Below are 19,708 nucleotides of genomic sequence, written 5' to 3'. Positions count from 1 at the left end.
CACAGACAAGCTGGAGCCCCTCGAAGCCACCTGGACTGATGAGGTGGGAGCCCCTTGGCCTCTTATTTCTGCTCCTCCGCACCTTGCTCCCTGCCCTCCGTTGGTCTCAGCAAACACCTGTGTGTGGGCTCACACCCCCTACACCGTCCGCACCGCCACCCTTGGTGAGGGAAGGAAACAGCTGAAGTGACACGCCCATGGCCTTGGAGGCAGAGATGGGTGACAGCAGAAACTCCTGTGCTGGGTGCTTCCGAGTACCAGGTGGAGACTGACGAGGGAGGCTGGAAAGAAAGGGCTGCCGGTCTGTCACTCACCAGCTGTGGGACCCTGGTGGGCAGACCCGCAGCCCGTCTCGTGGGGATGGGGGGGTGACAGCCTCGTGGGTTTGTGTCAGCACAGTGCCTGGCCCACGGAGGGTGCTGAGTCGGTTTTTTGTTTTTTTTTTTTGAGAAGGCATCTCATTTATTGATCAAATGGTTGTTAACAACAATAAAATTCTGTGTAGGGGACTCTGCACAATCATTAATCAACCCCAAGCCTAGTTCTCGTCAGTCTCCAATCTTCTGAAGCATAACGAACAAGTTCTTACATGGTGAACGAATTCTTATAGATAGTGAGTAAGTTCTTACATGGTGAACAGTGCAAGGGCATTCATCACAGAAACTTTCGGTTTTGATCACGCATTATGAACTATAAACAATCAGGTCAAATATGAATATTCGTTTGATTTTTATACTTGATGTATATGTGAATCCCACATTTCTCCCTTATTATTGTTGTTATTATTTTTAATAAAATGCTGAAGTGGTAGGTAGATACAAGATAAAGGTAGAAAACATAGTTTAGTGCTGTAAGAGGGCAAATGTACATGATCAGGTGTGTGCCTATAGACTAAGTATTAATCCAGGCTAGACAAGGGCAGCAAAACATCCACGGATGCAGAAGATTTCTCTCAAAACAGGGGGGGTGAGGTTCTAAGCCTCACCACTGTTGATCCCCAATTTCTCACCTGATGGCCCCCCTGCGACTGTGCCTGTCTTAGGTTGTTCCTCCCTTGAGGAATCTTACCCGTCTCTGGCTAAGCAGTCATCTTCCGGGGCCATACAGGGAGATGTAAAGTTGGTAAGTGAGAGAGAAGCCATATTGTTTGAAAAGGTTAGCTTTTTACTTCTTTGCAGATTTATGCCCTGTGGCTTCTATGCCCAGCATTTGTCTTGAGGTATCTTTACCACTTGGAAGAATTATGATACTCGGTAATTTCGTTATGAGGCACGAATTCTACTTAAGGGTTGTAATTAGGAAGGAAGAAAAAAAGCTATGGAAGTAGCAGACAGAAGAAAACATGGAAGATTGATTATTTCTTTGACATATCTTCTTGTAGAGTAACTTAAGCATGTATAGGTTTTAAACTACTAACTAAATTGCGCACACACATTAACATAATAGGAATACAGCTACATAACCAAAGCAGGCCTACAGTTACCAGCCATCTCCAGTGAAGCCAAGAAAACCAGTTAGGCACCCTAGGCATTTGTGAAAACTTATCTATGATATGGTGGATATTGTCTAACTGAATTTGAATAGTTTGAGAAAAATCAGACAAATTAAAACAACACATTCCTGGGAACTGTTCACATCCCATATGTTCTTTTAACAGTAGATAATCTGTAGTCACAAGATTTTGGAGCCCTACAACTTGCACTTCCCCTAATTCCTGGTTGAGTTCCAACAGTATAGATCCAGTCAAATTTGTTGTTTTACTGGTTGCACAGGCCAGCTTAGAGATCTCCTTCTTCATTCCCATGGCAAGTCCAGGAACTGGTGGGATGAATGCAGCTACAACTGCAGCAGCGCCAGGATCTTTGTTGAAGTTTTTTGATGTTCTTCTTCTGGAATGCTGAGTCGGTTGTTTTTATTAGCTGTGTAATCATGTGACCTAAACATTTGAAACAAATTGTGACTTGCGGAATATGCCAGGCCATCGCTGACTCTGCCTTCCGTAGTCTTCCACAGAAGCCAATACTGCTCATTTTTTGAGGCTAAATCCGGCTGGTGAGATTGGGCAGTGGGCTCTGATACCCGGTGTCCTAGGTGAGGGGCGGCTGGAAGCAAGAAGGTGCTTCTGGTCTGGCTCGGGGCCAGCTCACCGCCACTCCTTACTCCCTCCCACTGAGGTAGGCGCCCAGCTGTCTGGCAGGGCCCCTTGAGCATTCTTAAGATGGGAAGGAAGGACAAGAAAATGGCACCCGGGAGCTCTGGAGGGCTAACTAGCCCCCTGGGTCCAGGTGTTGGCTCCCCAGTTTCTGCAGCAGCCAGGCATGCCCTCCTACCCACCCCCCTGCCATGGGCTCACTAGAGGCTTCCGGAAGGTGTCCTCTGGAGGCAGCCTTGGTGAGGGTGGAGTGGCAGGAGCCCTGGTCTGGGAGTTGGGAGACCGCCTTCAGTTCTCAGCTTGGCATAGTTTACCCGGCACTCCTGGGGCCCGGACTTACCTAGAAGTGTGAGGGCTCAGGTGGATAACCTGGGGCACTTCCTGGCTCGCCAAAGCCCTTTCACCCCCATCAGCCTCTTGGAGCCCTTCCAGCGGTCCTTCTGGGGCCCCAAAAACCAAGACTCATCTCCAAACTGTCTCATCCATTCAAACCACTGGCTGCGCAGCTGCTATGTACGTGACGGGCTGCGTGGGGCCCCTACTGCGGGTGGGGAGGGGCAGGCATTGTGGACTTGGCCTCACAGGCCCCTCTTCCTTCTAGGCTGCCACCTCTCCACGCAGCCTGGGTGCAGTGCAGTCCAGGCATCCCTTGCATGACCCACACTAAGCCAATTAAGATGTTTTCTCTTAAGAGACTCTTAAAACAGTTGGAACAGCTTCATTCCCACTGGGAAGCTTTCCTACTCCTGAGATCCCTGGAGCAGCCTCAGCGTCTCTCCCTCCAGCCCCACTGCTTACCTTTTCCTTCCCTCCTGGGAGCTCCCACAGCTTGCCCATAGCTTCCTCTGCTGCTTGCTAGTGAGTGGATTCTACCCCCAGGAACCAGTGACCCTTAAAGAGGCTGGAAGAGAGAGGGCACCTGTGTTGAACACCTATCTGGGGCCAGTCTCTGGGCCTGGGGGCTGGTATTGACGCTGAACCCTCACCACGGGCCAAACAGGTAGACACGTCTGCTCCCACTCAGTAGTAAGCAGGGGCCAGCATATGTGCCCCCATCTGCGCAGTCCACTATCCCTGGCTGGCCCCTCCTGCCCCAGTTTTGATTCCAAGAGAGCTTTTTTTTCCTATTCTCTCAGCAATAGTTTTTTAGGCCAACACAGCAAAATTTTTTTAATTTAATAGTTTGATTCCAAATAATGAGTTAAATAATATAAATTACATATTGTAGAAGTTAAATATCACATTAAAATCTCATAATTTTCCTTTTTCTATATAACTGAAATTTTACAAGTCTAAAATTTGTAAAATTTCAGTAGGAAAACCAGATTAATCACACCTCATCGTTAAAGTCAATCAAAACTTACCTGCTTCGCTACGGTATTTTGAGTCACAGCTTTGTTACTGATTTTGCAGTCCACTTGTAGGTCCTTTGGGAGGCAGATGATTCTATTCAATATTTCTTTAGAATGAGTTGGTAGTATTTTTTTTCTTTTATGAAAAGTTTGGCTATAATTCATATCACTTCTACTCTGATTATTCACTTTAAAAGGATGAAGTTCAGAATATATTTTATATGAACTCAATTTAAAGAAATTAAGCATCAAATATAAATATGGTACAATTTTTTTTACAGTTCTCTTATTTTCAGTCTTAAAATATTACATCATAGATATACACCATCATATCACTGTTTTCTACCTTTTTTGTGATACTTAAGTTTAAGTGCTCAATAAACACTATAGAATGAAGAGATGAGATCATATATATTATATATTTGGCCTAGTGAATGAAATCCCTTTACTTCTCTCCCGCATCTGACTGGCCACAGGTCCTCATTCTGATTACTTTGTTATGAGTAGAAATGACTATAAAGATGTAATATAGTCTCATTATCCATAACTTCCTATTCACATTTTAATAGCTAATTTGATATTTTTTTCAAATAGCTTTATTGGGATACACACATACCATACAATTCCCCCATTTCAAGTGTACACGTTGTTAGAGCCTGTCCCCTCAAGGGACAGTGTTCTAGGCATTCACTTGTTCATTCATTCACTGAACAGTTACTGAGCACCTACTGTGTACCAGGGAGCAGGATGGAAGGCCCTGCCCATGCTGCCTGGTGGGCATGGGAAAGTTCTCGCTGATACGACAGGAATCTTTACTGAGCACTTAACATGTGCTGGGCAGAGCTACCAGTGAGTGTCTGTGTCCTCGGGGTGTCCCAGGGCTGGGGGATCTATCAGTAGTTACCAGTTGAGTTGAGTTAATCTGGAGCTAACATTTACCTCAACCAACTTAGCACCTCTATGTGCGGGACAATTGGGACTAGCGCCTGGCTGTACCCAGGAACCTCTCGGTCCCGTCATCCAGCAGTGATGAAAATCAAGGCCAACAGTAGAAGGGGTGAAGAGAAGGGTGGGTTGTGGGTTTCCCCTTTTTCAGCTTTGGGGTCCAAAGGCCATGTAGTCCAGTGGCTCCAAAACCTCCAGTTCGCTGAAGAACCCTTGCCAAGAGGGCCTGGGACAGTGCTGGGGATGGAGCCCTGTGGCCACAGGGCCATTCCTTCTGCTTTGTCGCGGAATGCACCTGCTTGCTAGCCAGCTCTTCCTGTGCCCCCTGGATCTGGGAGCCCTGGTGCCAGGCATCACGGGAGGCATTTCATTCGAGGGCAACCTTAGGCAAGTTGCTTGATTCCTGAGCACCTGTTTTTCCACCTGTAAAATGGCTATAACAGCACCTCCCGCAAAAGGGGTTGTGAGGCCCAAATGAGAGCATGCCTAGCCCAGCACACAGGTGCTCAATAAAGTCAGCTGCATGCCAGGGCACATGTGGGCCTGCCCTAGGACACGGGTGACAGAGATTGGCTCTATTTGTTCTCACTGACCACCTCAACCCCAGAGGTGCCCCCTCCCTGGTTTCCCCAGACCCTGATTCCCTTCTCTCCCTCCAGCCAAACCCAGTCACCTGCCGTGAGCAGCTTTGGGCTGGCCCTGCACCCAGGACCCTGTCCTTAGCCTGGTTTCCAAGGCTCTTCTCAGTGGTGCTACTTTGGGACAGCCCGGACTCCTACGCCCAGGCCTTTGCCTTTTCTGACCTCCCTCTGCTTTCAAGGTCAGCTCCAGGGCCACTCCTCCATGAAGCTTTCCCTGGTTGAGTGTCCCAGGCTGGTCATAATTCCTTCCCATGGCACTTTCTACCTTCAGGGTCACAACCCTTACCACTGGGGCCAGCAACTGCTTCCCCAAATTGAGGGCAAGGGTTTGTGGCCCATGGTGGCCCTCACGGTGAAGGCTGCAGTCCCACTGCCAGGCTCCTTCCTTTCTCTGGGATGGGAAAAGTAAAATTTTGAAAAGCTGAGACACAGTTTCTGTCCTAGACAAGCCCTCAGCCTCACCTGGCACCAGCTCACGCAGGTGGCTCCCGGGACCTGGCCACACTGTCTTCAGGCACCCACAGGGTCATGGCCAGCAAGAAGGTGGACTCAAAACAGAGTCTGGGGCCCAGGAACTAGAGCTCAGGGCTGAGCCCTGTCCTCTGCCACCTGCTCTTAAGCTTCCTTTCCCTCCTGCCTGCAAAATTTCCCACCTTTCCCCCTGGTCACCTCCTGCCCACTTCTCTGCCACATCGCCTTCTCTGGGAAGGTCTCCCTGGTCTCCAGGGAGATCTGGATGTCCCTGTCCTCCAACTAAAAATACCACACCTCACTGAGCTTACTGCATGCCAGCCTTTGGGGCTAACCACTGTAATCATGCCATCTGACAAGGATGGACGAAGTGACAGTATTGTCATCCTCTTTCCCAGACAAGCCAACTGAGGCACAGAGAAGCTAAGATGCAGATCCAAGACCTGAACCTCAACTATTCTGCTGCTTTCAGAGCGAGAGGTGCAGGGCCCCTGGTGGGGAGTGTCATGCTTGCTGCTGTGTCCCCCCCACCAGGTGTGGGGTCTGTCACACAGCAGGCTGGAGGCCCCTGGGAGGCTGGTCAGCAGACACAGTCCCTTCCTGCTCAGCTAGCCCACATCCTGAGCCTGTAGGCCCCACCTGGGACCAGAAGGTACGGCCCCACTCCCCATCCACTACTGATCCCCAGAGCAGCCTGGACCCCAGCACCCGGGGGAAAGAGCAGCAGAAACGGGCTTCGCTGGGAGGTACCGTTCCTAGGCTGTCTGCAGCCAACAGGACAGCCCAGGGTGTGTCCAGTCACAGCCATGCCCCTCCCAGGGGTGAGCAGCAGATGAGGTAGATGAGCCGAGGGGCAGCCGCACTGTCTCCTGAGACGCTGGGTATTGAGCTGCAGCCCCTCCCCGAAGCTCCCAGGCATAGCTGCTTCAGATCCTGGAAGGTGCATCCCAAATGGGGGACTGGGGGGAGGGGGGTCTAGCCCTGGGGGCCGTCTTGCTCCCAAAAGAGTCAGTCCGGGCTCCTGGAGGAGTCAGCCCAGGAGGTTTCAGAGGCATGGAGGGTGGAGGGTGGGCTCAGAGGTCTAGGCCCCCCGACCCCAGCTTCCTCCACGGCCCAGGCCAGGGGCAGCAGCACCATACTGCCCACACTTCCCCATTCGGGGTGTGGCCCCTGAAGTCCCGGTCATCCGTCCTGGGCCTGACCTGGTCCTGGTCAGCGGGGGAGAAGGGACTGGCGCTCTGAGGCAGTGGAGGTGTTCCTGTACACCAGGAACTGTATGGAGATCTGCAGGGGCCAATGTCAAGGCCAAACCAAGCAGAGAGGGTTGAACCTGGGGGCCTGAGGCTCTGTCTGGAGCGCCTTTCAGCTCCCCTCCTCTCGCCGCCCCCAGGGGCCGAGGTCTCCAGCTGCAGCCCCTCCCCCGGGGCTCCCGGGCACTGCCGCCTCTGGGTTCCAGCCTTCATTCTGCTGGCCTGGATAGGCCGATTTCTCTCCTATTCCCTGGAACATCCTCTCTGCCTTGCCTAACTTCTCCATCAGGACAGTTGAAATGGCGCTTGCGGAAGCTGTGGTTGACCTCCAAACCAAGGCAGCCCCTGGTTACACACCCTGCAGGTCTTCGCAGTGCTCACTCCACTGCAGCTACAGTGAGGCAACGATGTGTAAGTACACGGGTGCTGACTGCCTCCCCCACTGAGCTGCAGGCCTCCTGGGGCAAGGGCCCTTCTGCTCTGGCTCCCGACTAGATCTGGTTCTGAGTGGGGTGCCAGGCACCCAGGAGGTTCGACCCTTGGATGGATGGATGGATGGATGGATGGATGATGGATGGATGGATGGATGGATGGATGATGGATGGATGGGAGGATGGACGGATGAATGGATGGATGATGGATGGATGGATGGGAGGATGGATGGATGAATGGATAGATGATGGATGGATAGATGGATGATGGATGGGAGGATGGATGGATGATGGATAGATGGATGGATGGATGGATGGATGGATGGATGGATGGATGGATGGATGGATGAATAGATGGATAGATGGATGATGGATGGATGGATGCATGGATGGATGAATGGATGGATAGAAGGATGGACATTGATGCCGTGTGCAGGCAGAGGCTGTCGCTGCCATGCCCCCTCATCCCCCACACCTACCCTGAGCACCCTGAAGGATATGATGGTGTCAAGCAGCAGGACACCCAGGCTGCCCACAAGCCAGGGCAGGTGGTGCAGAAGGTAGCTGCCCTCACTCTGGCCCACTTCAGGGTTTTTGAGCAGCACACTAAGCCCATACAGCGTGTTCCCCAGCATCACCAACGCGAACAGCAAGTAGGAGATGCCCTGGGTCGACTTCCGCAGGAACTAGAGGTGAGGGGTGAGAAGTCAGAGACCTCAAACAGGGCTCTTGTCACTCCGAATTATAATTGTCCGCGTGTCTGCTCCATCACACTGTATGCACTGTGCAGATTTTTCACTGTGCCCAGTGGCCAACATGGGCCTGGCACACAGATGGCCCCTTTCGGGGCCTCCCCACCATCGCCACCCTAGTAACCTCTCTGACCTCTTCTACCACCCAGGTCGGCAGGAGACTGTGGCTGCGCCATGCCTGCAGGCCTCACAATACCTGTTCTCCAGCCCATGCTGACCCACGTTGCTCAGCAAGCCTCCCGCACCCAATTCCCCACCTTCTCCTCCCCTCTCAGGCCTCTAAGCTCAACCCCTGACCTTCTACTTCTCTGAGACGCACATGGGTCCCACGTAACCTTCATAGCAGGCCCCCTCATGCCCGTTCTCCAGAAGCAGAAACTGAAGCTTGGAGAACTGGATTAACTTTCCCAAGCCAACAGTGAGTCTGGACGCAGACCTTCTGCATCGACCCCTCTCCCCCACTACCCCTCCCCACACACCATGCTCCTCCTTAACCCAGAGGGCTGAGCGGCCAGGCTGGCTGCTCTTCCACTTGGCCCCACCAGCCCCTGCCTCAGGCTCACGTTGGTTCGGATCTGAGGCAGCCGAGAAAGCAGGTAGAGCACGCTGGAGACGGAGCCGATGACGAAGCCGAGGATCTCCTGCCGAGTGAAGGGCTGAGAGGGCAGAAGCGGGCACTCAGTGCCTCACAGGGGCCGGAGGTGTGGGCTGAGATCCCCCAGACCCTTCTGGAGGGCCTTCGAGCTGAGCCAGCCCCCCAGCACCCCCACCGTCACACACCCACACCTCACCTTACTGGCCGGCTCCACAGACAGGAGCGTCCGAGCCCGGAAGACCTCCCTCGGGGCAGCCGCAGGGCCAGCGCTGCTCAGCAGCGGCGTGATACACACCATCGCCACGGTGAACAAGAGCACAGAATTGATGGGGGCAGACACTGGACGTGAGGCAGGAGGGAAGTCGAGGTTAAGTATCTGAGTGGCAATGGACAGACTAGGACTTGAGTCCTGGCCTTACCACATAGTGGCTGTGTGACCCTGAGCAAGCGCCTTGACCTTTGTGAGCTTTAATTCCTCATCTGTGGAGTGGGTATAACAGTACCCCCTGCTCCTAGGGTTGTAAAAGTGAAACATTGAGGGCAGTAGCGTCATGAAGGGGGGGTTATCCAAAGTAGAAATGCTAATGGACAACCCCACCCCCAAGTGCCTTGACCTGACCTCTGTGATTGCCCCTTCTGAACCCTCAGGGGCAGTGACAGCCTGTGTGCCTCGTCCTTGCTTCCTCAGCTCCAAGCCCAGGGCGGACCCAGAGCAGCAGCTGCAGCCATGTTTGCTGAGGTGATGGAACACCACGTGGTCCTGCCCGGATGTGCTCACTGCCTTCCAGCCTCTATCTTGGCCAACCGGGCTCAGGCTTTCAGATGAGGCCCTAGGAGGCCTTTCTGAGGGTGTGTTTATCACCCAGCAGTGGGAAACCTGCTTCCTCCCAAGCTCCTGGCCCTGCTGGTTGCCCCCAGAGCACCCGACACAGGGACCATCATACTCACACAGGGAGGGGCGCTTCTTAAACTTGTAATGGAAGTACAGCGACAGCATGAGCAGGTCCGCCAAGACGTAATACACCGCCGTGTAGGTCTGCAGGAGAAGCAGGGGCCTGGGGCATCAGCTCTGGGTCTCAACACTGGGGACCACAGCCCAGCACCGGGGCAGTGTTCGGCCACCACCCAGCTGGGTGACCCTGAGCAAGTTCATTGCACGTCTCTGAGCTTCTGCTTTCTCATCTGGAGAGCAGGGGCTCAGAGTTCCTACCTAGCAGGACTAGAGATCAGCCGGGCAAAGGGCCTGGCTAAGTGCCTGGCCTGGGCAGATGGAGGAAATGGTGGCTAGGATTACTAGTCAGGGTAAAACAGGATTCAGAAGTTAAGTGAGGGCTCTGGTTTGGCCTGATACAGGAGCAATTTAGATTCTACAATCTTGCTTGGGAAGACGATGGATTCCTGGTTGTGATTCCCAGCTCTGCACAGCCACAAATGATGGCACCTGGGCCTCCCAAGAGAAAACATTCCGCCGCCACTGCCGCCGCCGCCTCCTCCTCTTCCTCCTCCAGGACCCGACACCCTGAGAACTTAATCAGGATCAGAGCATTTCACATGTCCAAGACTTCGCTGATCCTCTGGTTTGATGCACTCCTTTTGCAGGTAGGGAAACCGAGGCCCAGAGAAGGGCACTGACCAGCCTACTGGCTCCCTGTGCAGTGTGGAGCCCTCACGAGATGGAATGATGTGTCAGCTATAGAGCCTGGGCCTCTTCTGCTGGCTGCCCCGAGGCCTCTGCCATAGCTGTCCTCAGGCAACCCACTCAGCCCGGGGGCCGGCCTACCTGCAGGGGCAGCTGGTCAGCAAGGAAGGAGCCGATGAGGTTGCAGGAGTCTCCGCCGATCCAGCCCAGGAGGAACCACAGAGACAGGGCCTGGTCCATGTTGCCCGCTTTGCAGGCCTTGATGTACTGGCTGTGGACAAGGAGGAAGAGATGCCCAGAGGCTAAGGGCTGTGATGCTAGCTCGGAGTGTCAAGGACGGAACAGGCCCTGGACGGGACAGCCATGGGAACTGCCTGGGAGGCAGTCCTTCCCAAAGTCCTTCCCGCATGAGCCTGTCTTGACCCTCTGGGGACTCTTGCAAGGATGAATCCCTTGCAACCCAGGAACTCTAAGAGATGTGCATCTTCCCAGAGATCCATAGCATTATTCAGATGCTGCTCCATAGCACCCTGGGGTCTCCCAGTGCGGACCTGGGATTTTTACAGGGCCCTGAAGTTTTGTGTCAGGCCCTGAGAATCACTCTATAGAGACCCTGGAATCTTTCTTCTGTGGAGAGGATGGGGGTTTGAAAGAATGGTAGCAGTGGCCACAAGGCTAAGGCCAGAGCGCTGCCCTGTCTCCAGGAGGGGTGGGTGATAAGTGGGCCAATGCACTGAACCACAGCCTGTTATCTTCGAAGGGGAAGAGGAAGGGCGGGCTGTGGCCCCTGCAGCTCTCTTTCAAAAGCCGGTGGCCTCTGGTGCCCTGGTTGCTTTTCCAAAGGTCCTCCTTGGTCCTCTGGCCAGGTCTCAAGGGACCTAATGCGGACAAGAGCTAAGGGGGCCTCAGGCATGGTTCTGAGCCCTTCATGTGCATCGGCTCACTCAGTGCTCACAGCCCCCCATAAGTCAAGTCTATTTGACTGTTTGATGATCCTCCTCATTGGGCACCAAGCAAGTTGTGCCAGGATTCACACCCAGACCCTGGGGCTCCAGTCTTGCTCTTAACCATTACACAACTGCCATTTACTGTTTAAGTGTCTTTTTAATTATCTGCATGTATTTAAATAAGTAAAAGGTAACTCAATGGCACCTCATCGCCCCCATCACCCAAACCAGAAATTAAGAGATCTGGGCATGGCCCTGTTCTCCCTGCAGCCATCCTTCCAACTCCATCACGATTGAGCCCCACTCCACCCACCTCTGTGGGTCTCCCAGCCATGCCCTGTTCCCCTCCAATCTGCCCTCCCCCTCAAGGATCTTTCTAAAACCCCAGTCTTGCCAAAACCTTTTAGCGCCTCCCACTGGTCCTCAGCGGGGACCCACGCCCTTGCTCTGCCCCACCCCCTCCATCAGCACTGCTGCTCCCTGTGCCAGGAACTCCAGCCACCCCTGGCCAGCCCATGCTCTCCTGTCTTCCATGACTTGGGGAATACCAGTTCCTCCAGGGCCTTCCGAGCCTGCCAACATCTTCTACTTCCTCCTTTGTAACCCAGCATCCCCGTCCCTGCTGGACTCAAGCTTCCTGAGGGCAGGGACAGTGCCCAGCACAGGTCTGGCACTGAGAAGGCCCTTAAGGTTTATCCCATGACCCCTGAAGGTCCTTCTAGGACACTGTGACGTGATGTGCTTCTACAAATGGCAGGGCAATTGATTCTGTCAGAGCCAGGAAAGGCCAAGTCCTCAGGAGGGGCAGGAAGGTGGCTGCCCTCCCTGGGGTCCCTCGCACTCTCTCCCGGGCCTCTGCCCCCTGCACTGGTTCATCAGCCAGGCTCAGGCAGGGCCAGCATTCTGCTGCAGCCCCAGCCAGCTCCTCAGGTGGCCCTAGAAAGGCTCTCACCCTGGGACAGGGTTTTGCTTTCCCTTGGCCTCCATCTGTCACCCATGCCTGTCAGCCAGCCTCCTACAGGCCTCTCCAGTGCCCCAGGACATCACTGCTTGCTGGGCGGCTTGTACAGCCTCCAAACTCTCCTTGTCCCTCCAGGCCTTCTTCCCTGGGACTCCCAGATTGGTTTCTAGAGGGAACCAGAATGGAAGTTCTGCAGTGGCAAGGGCAGCATGCTTAGTCTCCTTGCACTACGCCTCGTACAGCACCGGGGACAAGGTGACCCAGTACAAATGTCAAGCCCTCAACAGTCTGCTAGGACAATTCAGTGGAGGAAGGATAGTCTATTTAACACAAGGTACCAGGACAACTGGATATCCCCGTGTGAAAGAATGAGGTTAGACCCCTACCTTATACCATATAGAAAATATAAAACTCAAGCTAGATCAAAGACCTAAATGTAACAGCCAATCTGTGATACTGTGATTTATAATCGGAAATATATATTCAATCTTCTTCCCAATTCCTGGCACAGAGCTCCTAAAAACCTTGGAATTTCCTAAGTGACCAGAGCGGTAAAGGCGCCTTCTGTTATGTCAGTGAGGCAACTTTCGCAGACTCTAGGTCACCTACGGATCGGGGCTGGTTGCCAGTACGTGATTAGAGGGCTGAAACTTTCTTTTCCCTCTAGGAGGAGACAGGGGCTAGAGGCTGAGTTCAGTCATCAAGGGCCAATGATTTCAATAATCAGGCATGTGTAATGAAGTCTCCATAATAACCCAGAAGAGCAGGTCTGGAGAACTGAGTTGATGAACATGTGGAGACACTGGGAGAATAGTGTGCTCAGAGGGCATGGAAGCTCTGTGCCCCTTCCCTGTAACTTGCTTGCCCTCTGCATCTCTCCCATCTGGCTGTTCCTGAGTTACAGCCTTTTATAACAAACCAGTGATCTAGTAAGTAAAATGTTTCCTGAGTTCTGTGAGATGCTCTAGCAAATTTGTCACACCCAGCGAGGAGCTGTTGAAAACTGACATGTATAGATCAGAAGCACAGGTGACAACCTGGACTTATAATCGGCATCTGAAGGGGTCGGGGAGCAGTCTTTTGAGACAGCCCTTAAGCTGTGGGATTTGATACAATCTCCAGGTAGACAGTGTCAGAACTAAGTTAACTGCTGGTGTGGGGGAAAAAACACACATTGGATAAATCTATAAACCTCTTAGAACAAAAGAGAACCCACAGAATGGGAGAAAATACTTGCAAATAATTTATCTGATAGGTAAAATTGTGTCTAGAATATATAAAGAACTCTTAAAACTCAACAAAGTTTTAAGACAAATAATACAACTGAAAAACAGCAAAGGATCTGAATAGATCTCTTTCCAAAGAAGATACACAAATGGCCAATGATCACATGAAACGCTGCTTAGCATCACTAGCCATCAGGGAAATATAAATCAAAACTATGAGATAACACTGTGAACCCGCTATAATGGCTATAAAACAAAAAAGGTAGAAAATGTGTGTTGATAAAGATTTGGAGAAATTGGAACCTTCATACACTACTGCTAGTGGGAATATAAAATAGTGCAACTGCTTTGAAAACAGTCTGGCAATTTCTAAAAAAAGTTAAACATTGAGTTACCGTATGACCCAGCAATCCCACTACTTGGGTATATACTTAAGAGAAGTAAAAACATGTGTCCCCATGAAAACTTGTACATGAAAGTTCACAGCAGCCTTAATTATAACAGTTCAGTGAATAAACCAAAGGCAGTATTATCCTAAAATGGAATATTACTGGGACATGTAACGGAAGTACTGACATGTGTGACAACATGGATGAGCTTTGACGCCATTATGTTAAGTGAAAGAAGCAATTCTTTCATATCCTATGTGATTCCATTTGTATGAATGTTCAGAAAAGGCAAATCTATAGAGACAGGAAGCAGATGGATGGTGGTTGCCAGGAGCTAGGAGCCTGAGGGAGAAATGAGAAATGACTCATTTCTCTCAGGCTTTCTTTTTAGGGAGATGAAGACAGTCTAAAATGGACTGGTGATGATTACACAACTCTAGATATCCTAAAGCCGTTGAATTATACATTTAAGTGGGCTAATTGTATGGCAATGTGAATTATCTCTCAATAAAGCTATTTTTTTCAAGTAAATCCTTTAAAAAATTAAAGATAACACCTTATGTTTCTCCCTCATTATAAAGAATAAGTTTCCCAAGGGTGAAGAATGCTCTTATATTACAGGGCCCTTGATGACCTCTTTGACCTCTCCTCATCCTGTCCCCCTGACCCTCATACACTCTGTCCAGCCGTGGCATCGTGCATACATTGTGTGAAGGCCCTGAGCTGGGTGCTTTATACACACTCCATCATGCCAGCCTATAAGGTAGGGGACAATATTCCCATTTGACAGATGAGGAAACTGAGGCACAGAGCAGTGAAATGACTTGCCCAGGGAGGTGTGCCTTTGTTCCCCAATGACAGCAGTGGCCACATTATTTTGTAATCGCTGCCTATAGCCACCACCAGACTGTCAACATGACAGAAGCTGTATTCGGTACATCCCAGCCTCACACTCTCTGCCTCCTCTCACTAGCTGTACAACCTAGAGCAAGTTGCTTAACCTCTCTGGGTTTCTGTTTCCTTGTAAAGTAGAGATAGTAATTGTACATGTCTCACAGGGTTGTATGAGGACTAAATGAGGTAAAAACAGGTCAAGTGCTTAGAAATGAGCCAGGAACATAGTAGACATTCAATGAACAGTAGCAAATATTATTATCTTGTGTGTGTCAGCATTGCCCAGCACAAGGTGGGGCCTAGGTCGGGGTTCGGCCAGGGAGAAGGGGAGGACCCTCTACGTGGGCTGGGAGTCAGTAAGTCTGGGTGGAGGAGGGAGCACACTTGGCCTTGAGTCTGGAGAGGCGCTGGGCAACCCAGGCAGCCCCTCCTCTGAGCAATCCCAAGAGCCCCACCTCTGAAACCCTGCCCTGAGCACACCCAGCGACGCCCCCCTCCAGGACTCACGGGAAGGTGGCTGCAGCAAAGCAGAGAATGGAGATCAAGCCCAGCCCCACGCTGGCCTCATCCCAGCCATCCTGGGCACATTCGCCAAACACATCCCATATCCACTGGAGGGAACCATTGGGGCAGGTGGAGAAGTTGCCAGAGCTCAGTTTCTTCCAGACCATGGCTGCTGCAGGAGGAAGAGGAAGAGAAAGGTTGCTACAGGGAAAAAGAGGGGGGCGTTCAGCCTTGGGAAGTCTGGATCTAAGTCATGTCCCCCCAACCTAAGCTCGTCCCCAGCCTTATCATCCATTTCTGACCAAGCCCCTCAACCAGACTGCTCAACCAGCTCCGGGCCCAGAGCTCAGAGATTTATGGTCAGGGCCGAGTATGATCAAATCACAGCTTTACCACTTTCTGGCAAGCGACTCAACCCCTCTATGCCACAGTTTCCTCATCTGTAAACACAGTGCCTCCCTCTTAGCTGTTCTGAGGATTACGTGAGCTCCTAAATCTAGGGCAAGAACTCAGCCCTCAAACAATGGCGCTTTGTTTTAACTCGTGAACATTTGGATTCTTTCCAATCTTTTGTTATACTTCACGAGGTTCTGCTGAGACCAGGCCCGCTAAGTACATCACCTCATTTGAAGGAGTGTGGCCCCTAACATGGTCGGATGAGGTAAGTGGAGAGTGAGGACCGAGTGAGCCCCGGGGCTGCACAGGTGGCTGGGATTCAAGCTCGCATGTGTGGGACACCTGCTGGCAAGGAGTCCAGAGCCACTGCCCCATTCTCGCAACGACAGCCAGAAGATGATGGCAGAGGCAGGCAGGGAAGGCCCCTCCAGGTGCCCAGGCACCCTGCACAGGGACCGGAGCAGTCCCGGCTTGCGGCAGCCCCGGAGAAGGGTGACAAAGCAGAGTGGCCGGCTGGTGCCGTCTCCACCGGGAGACTCATCATAGCTTCTGGTTTCTGAGCTCTCGGCCAGCTCTGGGCTAAGCACCGTGCAGCGCTTACCCATTTTGTCCTTACATTAACTCTACGAAGTGGGGGCTGCTGATATGTCAGGGGAACCAGGGAAGTGACTTGCCCACAGCCAGGAAGCAGTAGAGCTGGGAGTCAAGGTGAGGACTGGGGCGCAAACCCCTGCTCACAGCCCTGCCAGGCTGCCCGGGTGCTTCTGTTCCGGGCATGGCAGACTCCTGTGGTCTGGCATGGCTGCTCAGCTTCTTGAGCAGCCAGCAGGTGGGCTTCCCCTTTTCTCGCTGCACTCAGGGGGCTTTCCTGGGTTGAGGCTCTCTCCATCCACCTTCAGTTCCTCCTCCTGGCAGGAGCTCCATAAAGCAGCGCCCTGCGCTACAGACCGAAGGCTTGTGTGCCCCCGAAGTCCATCTGCTGAAACTTGACCCCAGTGTGTGGTTTGGGAAGTGGGGCCTTTCGGAGGTGCTTGGGCCAGGAGGACGGAGCCCTCATAAGTGGCATTGGTGCTCTTAACAAAGAGACCCACAGAGCTGCCCTGCCCCTCTGCCATGTGAGGACACAGTGAAAAGACAGTCACCTATGAACGAGGAGGTAGATCTCACCAGACAGTGAACCTCCCCCTGCCTTGACCTTGGACTTCCAGGCCTCCAGAGCTGTGACAGAGAAATTGTGGTTTATACGCCACCCGGTCTATGGTGTTTTGTTAAGCAGCCCTAATGAACTAAGTCACTCTGATTGGACCCGTGGAACTGCTGAGATCGCAGCAACCTGGGAGCTTCAGGGACGGAAAGGAAGCGACTCAGCTTGTTTGGTCAGGGAACTCCAAACTCTCAGCTCTAATGTGACCAGCCGGGGGCAGAGACCCAGAGCTGGGATCAGGGCGCCCCAGGTCACTGTCTGCCTGCTTCACTGAAGTATCTCCAGGGCCTGGTAAGAGAGGCTGAATTACTATATCCTAGCAACCCATCTTGATGACCTTCAGCAGAGCTGATGTTGGAACCTTTTATCTGATGTCCTGCTAGCAGTACCTGTAAGGCCACCCCAGGTCAACAGTCCAGGTAAGAACTGTATCTCTGCAATGCTAAAGGCATTTCAAATCAAGTCCTTTTGTCCACCAGACCACCCCCAGTTGGACTGCTTCCCCCACCCTAGCTATGGATTCTGAACGTGCCACTGTGGTTCATATTAGCACATTGCCATTCTTGTAGTTTCCCTGAGGTGGGGGATACTGTCCCCATTTTACAGATAAGATTGCATGGCCTTGAGCAAGTGAGTAACCTGAGTCTGTGTGTAAATTGAGGATAATGACACTCTTTGAGGTTGTGTGCAGATGAAATGCACATAAGCTCTTAGCCCAGAGCCTGACCCAGTGCATGACAGTGACCCTTTTGAGGAGGAGTCCAGTAGTGCAACCACCCTGAGGCCATTCTCTCACTCCCTCTTTTCACCAGGTTAGGGAGGACAGGGGGATACATGCCAGACGAGGGGAGGGGTGTCTGCAGGAAATTACTTTGGATCACGGGGTCTAGGGCATTGGGTGGTGGTTCCGTCCTTGCACAGGACACTCAGAAACACAGCTGAGCCTTGAACTGAAGGGGCCTTCCTCTGAGGGCCACTGGGAAGCTCAAGGAGGCAGCCAGCCTGGGCCCCAGGCCCGGCTTTGCGAATGGGCCCACCACCTGGTCAAACAGCACGGAGCGAATGGATGTCTAGAGTTGCCACAAAGCTTGACCATATGCATGGGTGTGACAAGGACCACAGCAGGAGGATACATGTTCAAAATTCAGGATCAGTGCCCTGGACTGGGGATCAGGGACCTGGGTTTAAGAAGCAACCCCAGCTGATTCTGGTGTACATGGCCACACTTTGAGAAAGGCTGTGCTGGAGAAGGCATCTCCTGTCACACCCAAGCGCCTCTCCCAGATCCCAAGCTGAGTCAGGGAGACGCTTCCAATGAACCCGGTCAAATGTCCACCTTTGCCTACCAGGTTGAGTTCAAATGCCTAGAGGCAAAGCCCGCATGTATTTTAAGAATGGCCCTTCCCACCTCATCTCCTGCCCCTTGCCCAGAGCTGCAAAAAATCATTCTCAGGCCTCCAGGCTCAGCACATGCTGTCACTTCCCCTAGGACGTCCTCCTCCTGGAGGGCCTGGAAAAGAGACACTAACGCCCAGTTCTAACCTGCTCTCTCAGAGAGGCCTCACAAGAGTTGGCTCCGCACACAACACCTGTCACCTCTTCTGCTCCCTCTGTTCACACACCCGAAGGACAGGTATCACTGTCCTCAGCCACCACTGTTCCTCACACCCACTCTTCTCCCTGCACTGTAGCTGTGAACTTATTCTCAGGGCCTATACACACCAGCTGCATAGCTAAAGTTCAGAAAGCATTCGGTGAGAGACAAAGAAAGGGTTGGGGTGCCGGTGGGGGGGGGGGGAGAGAAAGGGAGCAAGAGAGAAAGAGAGACAGAGAAAGTAAAGAAAAGAAGAAAGATCTAGTTGTGAGCTAGGGTGGCCTAGGGTTGAGGAGAAAGCACTCTGGAACTGACCTGCCTACTGCCTACAAGTGTGGCACTCCTGGGCGAGTGACTGAGCCTAGGCTTCCAATCTGTACAATAGGGGAATAATGCAAGTATCCACCTTCTAAACTGACTGCAGAGAATCTAGGCTAAGCTATTAGAATGGTACCTGCCACAGATTAAACACTCAGTACTGTTCTGGCTGTAGTCCAACCCGGCGTCTCGGGCACACAGCAACCTTCACTAAGTGTTGAATGGACAAGACCGTGCCAGTCCTTACATTTCCAACCCAGCCTCTCCATGTACATACCCAAAACTTGTCCTAGGCATGGGGTAGGGAGGGGGCAATACCGGCTCTCTGCAGACCTGGCAAGTACTCAAGAGAGGAGGAGCGTCCCAGCCTGTGGATACCACCCACTCCTGGCCACCTGGTGACTCGGCCAAGCGCGGGGCCGCCTGTTTGGCGGGCGTAATGACAGGGTAGCCGCTGGGGTCAGCGCTCAGTCACCCTGTGGTCCCCTCCCTTGGCCCGCCCAGGGAAAAACAAGGCAGTGGGAAGCGATGGGGCCCGTCAGCCAGAATCAGGAGGTGAAAAGGGGACCCAGAGCCCAATCTCTTCCCAGGCTGGTCCTAGAGGTCATGCTGATCACCTCTGAGTAGTGGGGACGACGATGACACGGGCTCCCGAGGACCACCCAATCCTAACCCAGAGCCTCGCCCAAGATCTCGCGCCCCATGGAGGGAAAGGAGCCCCAGCACGGTCCGAGGGCTGGAGAAGTGTACTGGAACGATGTGGTAAGGAAGCCCCAGAGTCTCGACCCACAGCCTGCGGGTTTGCCCCCAGCCTCAAATCAGACTCACCACGTCAGAGGCCACCGCCGGATCCAGCTTCTCGGTTCTGTCTCCAAAGCCTGAGTCAGCTGACCCGAAGCCCCGCCCCGCCCTACCCCGCCGGGGAGCCGGCAGTCCCGGTTCCTGCGCCGCGCACTTGGCGGGCGGTCCCTGGGGGCGGTGCGAAAGAGCCGAGCGTGCAGGGCGGGGCGCCGAGCTCCTTCTCCTCCCTCCCTTGCGGCTCCTCCC

The 19,708-nt window shown here is 52.8% G+C and overlaps 1 protein-coding gene across 13 annotated transcripts; it reads right to left on the bottom strand.

The window, feature by feature from the left end:
• Window positions 1-712: 712 nt before the first annotated feature.
• SLC66A1 (solute carrier family 66 member 1) lies at window positions 713-19,609 on the bottom strand. 13 transcript variants are annotated; one of them, XR_012130029.1, is made up of 10 exons: window positions 19,490-19,609; window positions 15,153-15,321; window positions 10,370-10,499; window positions 9,538-9,625; window positions 8,786-8,928; window positions 8,558-8,650; window positions 7,722-7,928; window positions 2,951-3,579; window positions 2,354-2,492; window positions 713-1,936 (listed from the first exon to the last, which is right to left on the bottom strand). XR_012130029.1 is itself a non-coding variant. In XM_036999916.2 (9 exons), the coding sequence occupies exons 2-9, from the start codon at window positions 15,314-15,316 to the stop codon at window positions 3,045-3,047; spliced, it is 897 nt and encodes a 298-aa protein (XP_036855811.1). In that variant the 5' UTR covers window positions 15,317-15,321; window positions 19,490-19,609; the 3' UTR covers window positions 713-3,044. The 13 variants fall into 13 exon arrangements, 5 of the variants coding, with proteins under 5 accessions (XP_036855811.1, XP_036855812.1, XP_036855809.1 ...); XR_005056393.2 differs by having other exon boundaries at window positions 713-2,492; window positions 2,951-3,053; window positions 3,517-3,579; XR_005056395.2 differs by lacking the exon at window positions 2,354-2,492 and having other exon boundaries at window positions 2,951-3,053; window positions 3,517-3,579.
• Window positions 19,610-19,708: the final 99 nt, after the last annotated feature.

This window comes from Manis javanica, chromosome 4 (assembly GCF_040802235.1).
Source record: "Manis javanica isolate MJ-LG chromosome 4, MJ_LKY, whole genome shotgun sequence".
NCBI lineage: Eukaryota > Metazoa > Chordata > Mammalia > Pholidota > Manidae > Manis > Manis javanica.
Note: the sequence above shows the minus strand (reverse complement) of the source record. Positions and strands in the feature narration are given on the sequence as shown.

Coding starts and splice junctions, on each gene's coding strand:
- SLC66A1 (XM_036999913.2), bottom strand. CDS start 15,316: ATGGTCTGGAAGAAACTGAGCTCTGGCAACTTCTCCACCTGCCCCAAT. Junction 7,929..8,557: donor TGCCTCAGATCCGAACCAAC/GTGAGCCTGAGG, acceptor CCTCACCTCTAG/TTCCTGCGGAAGTCGACCCA. Junction 3,580..7,721: donor TATCCTTCAGGGTGCTCAGG/GTAGGTGTGGGG, acceptor TGCCTCCCAAAG/GACCTACAAGTGGACTGCAA.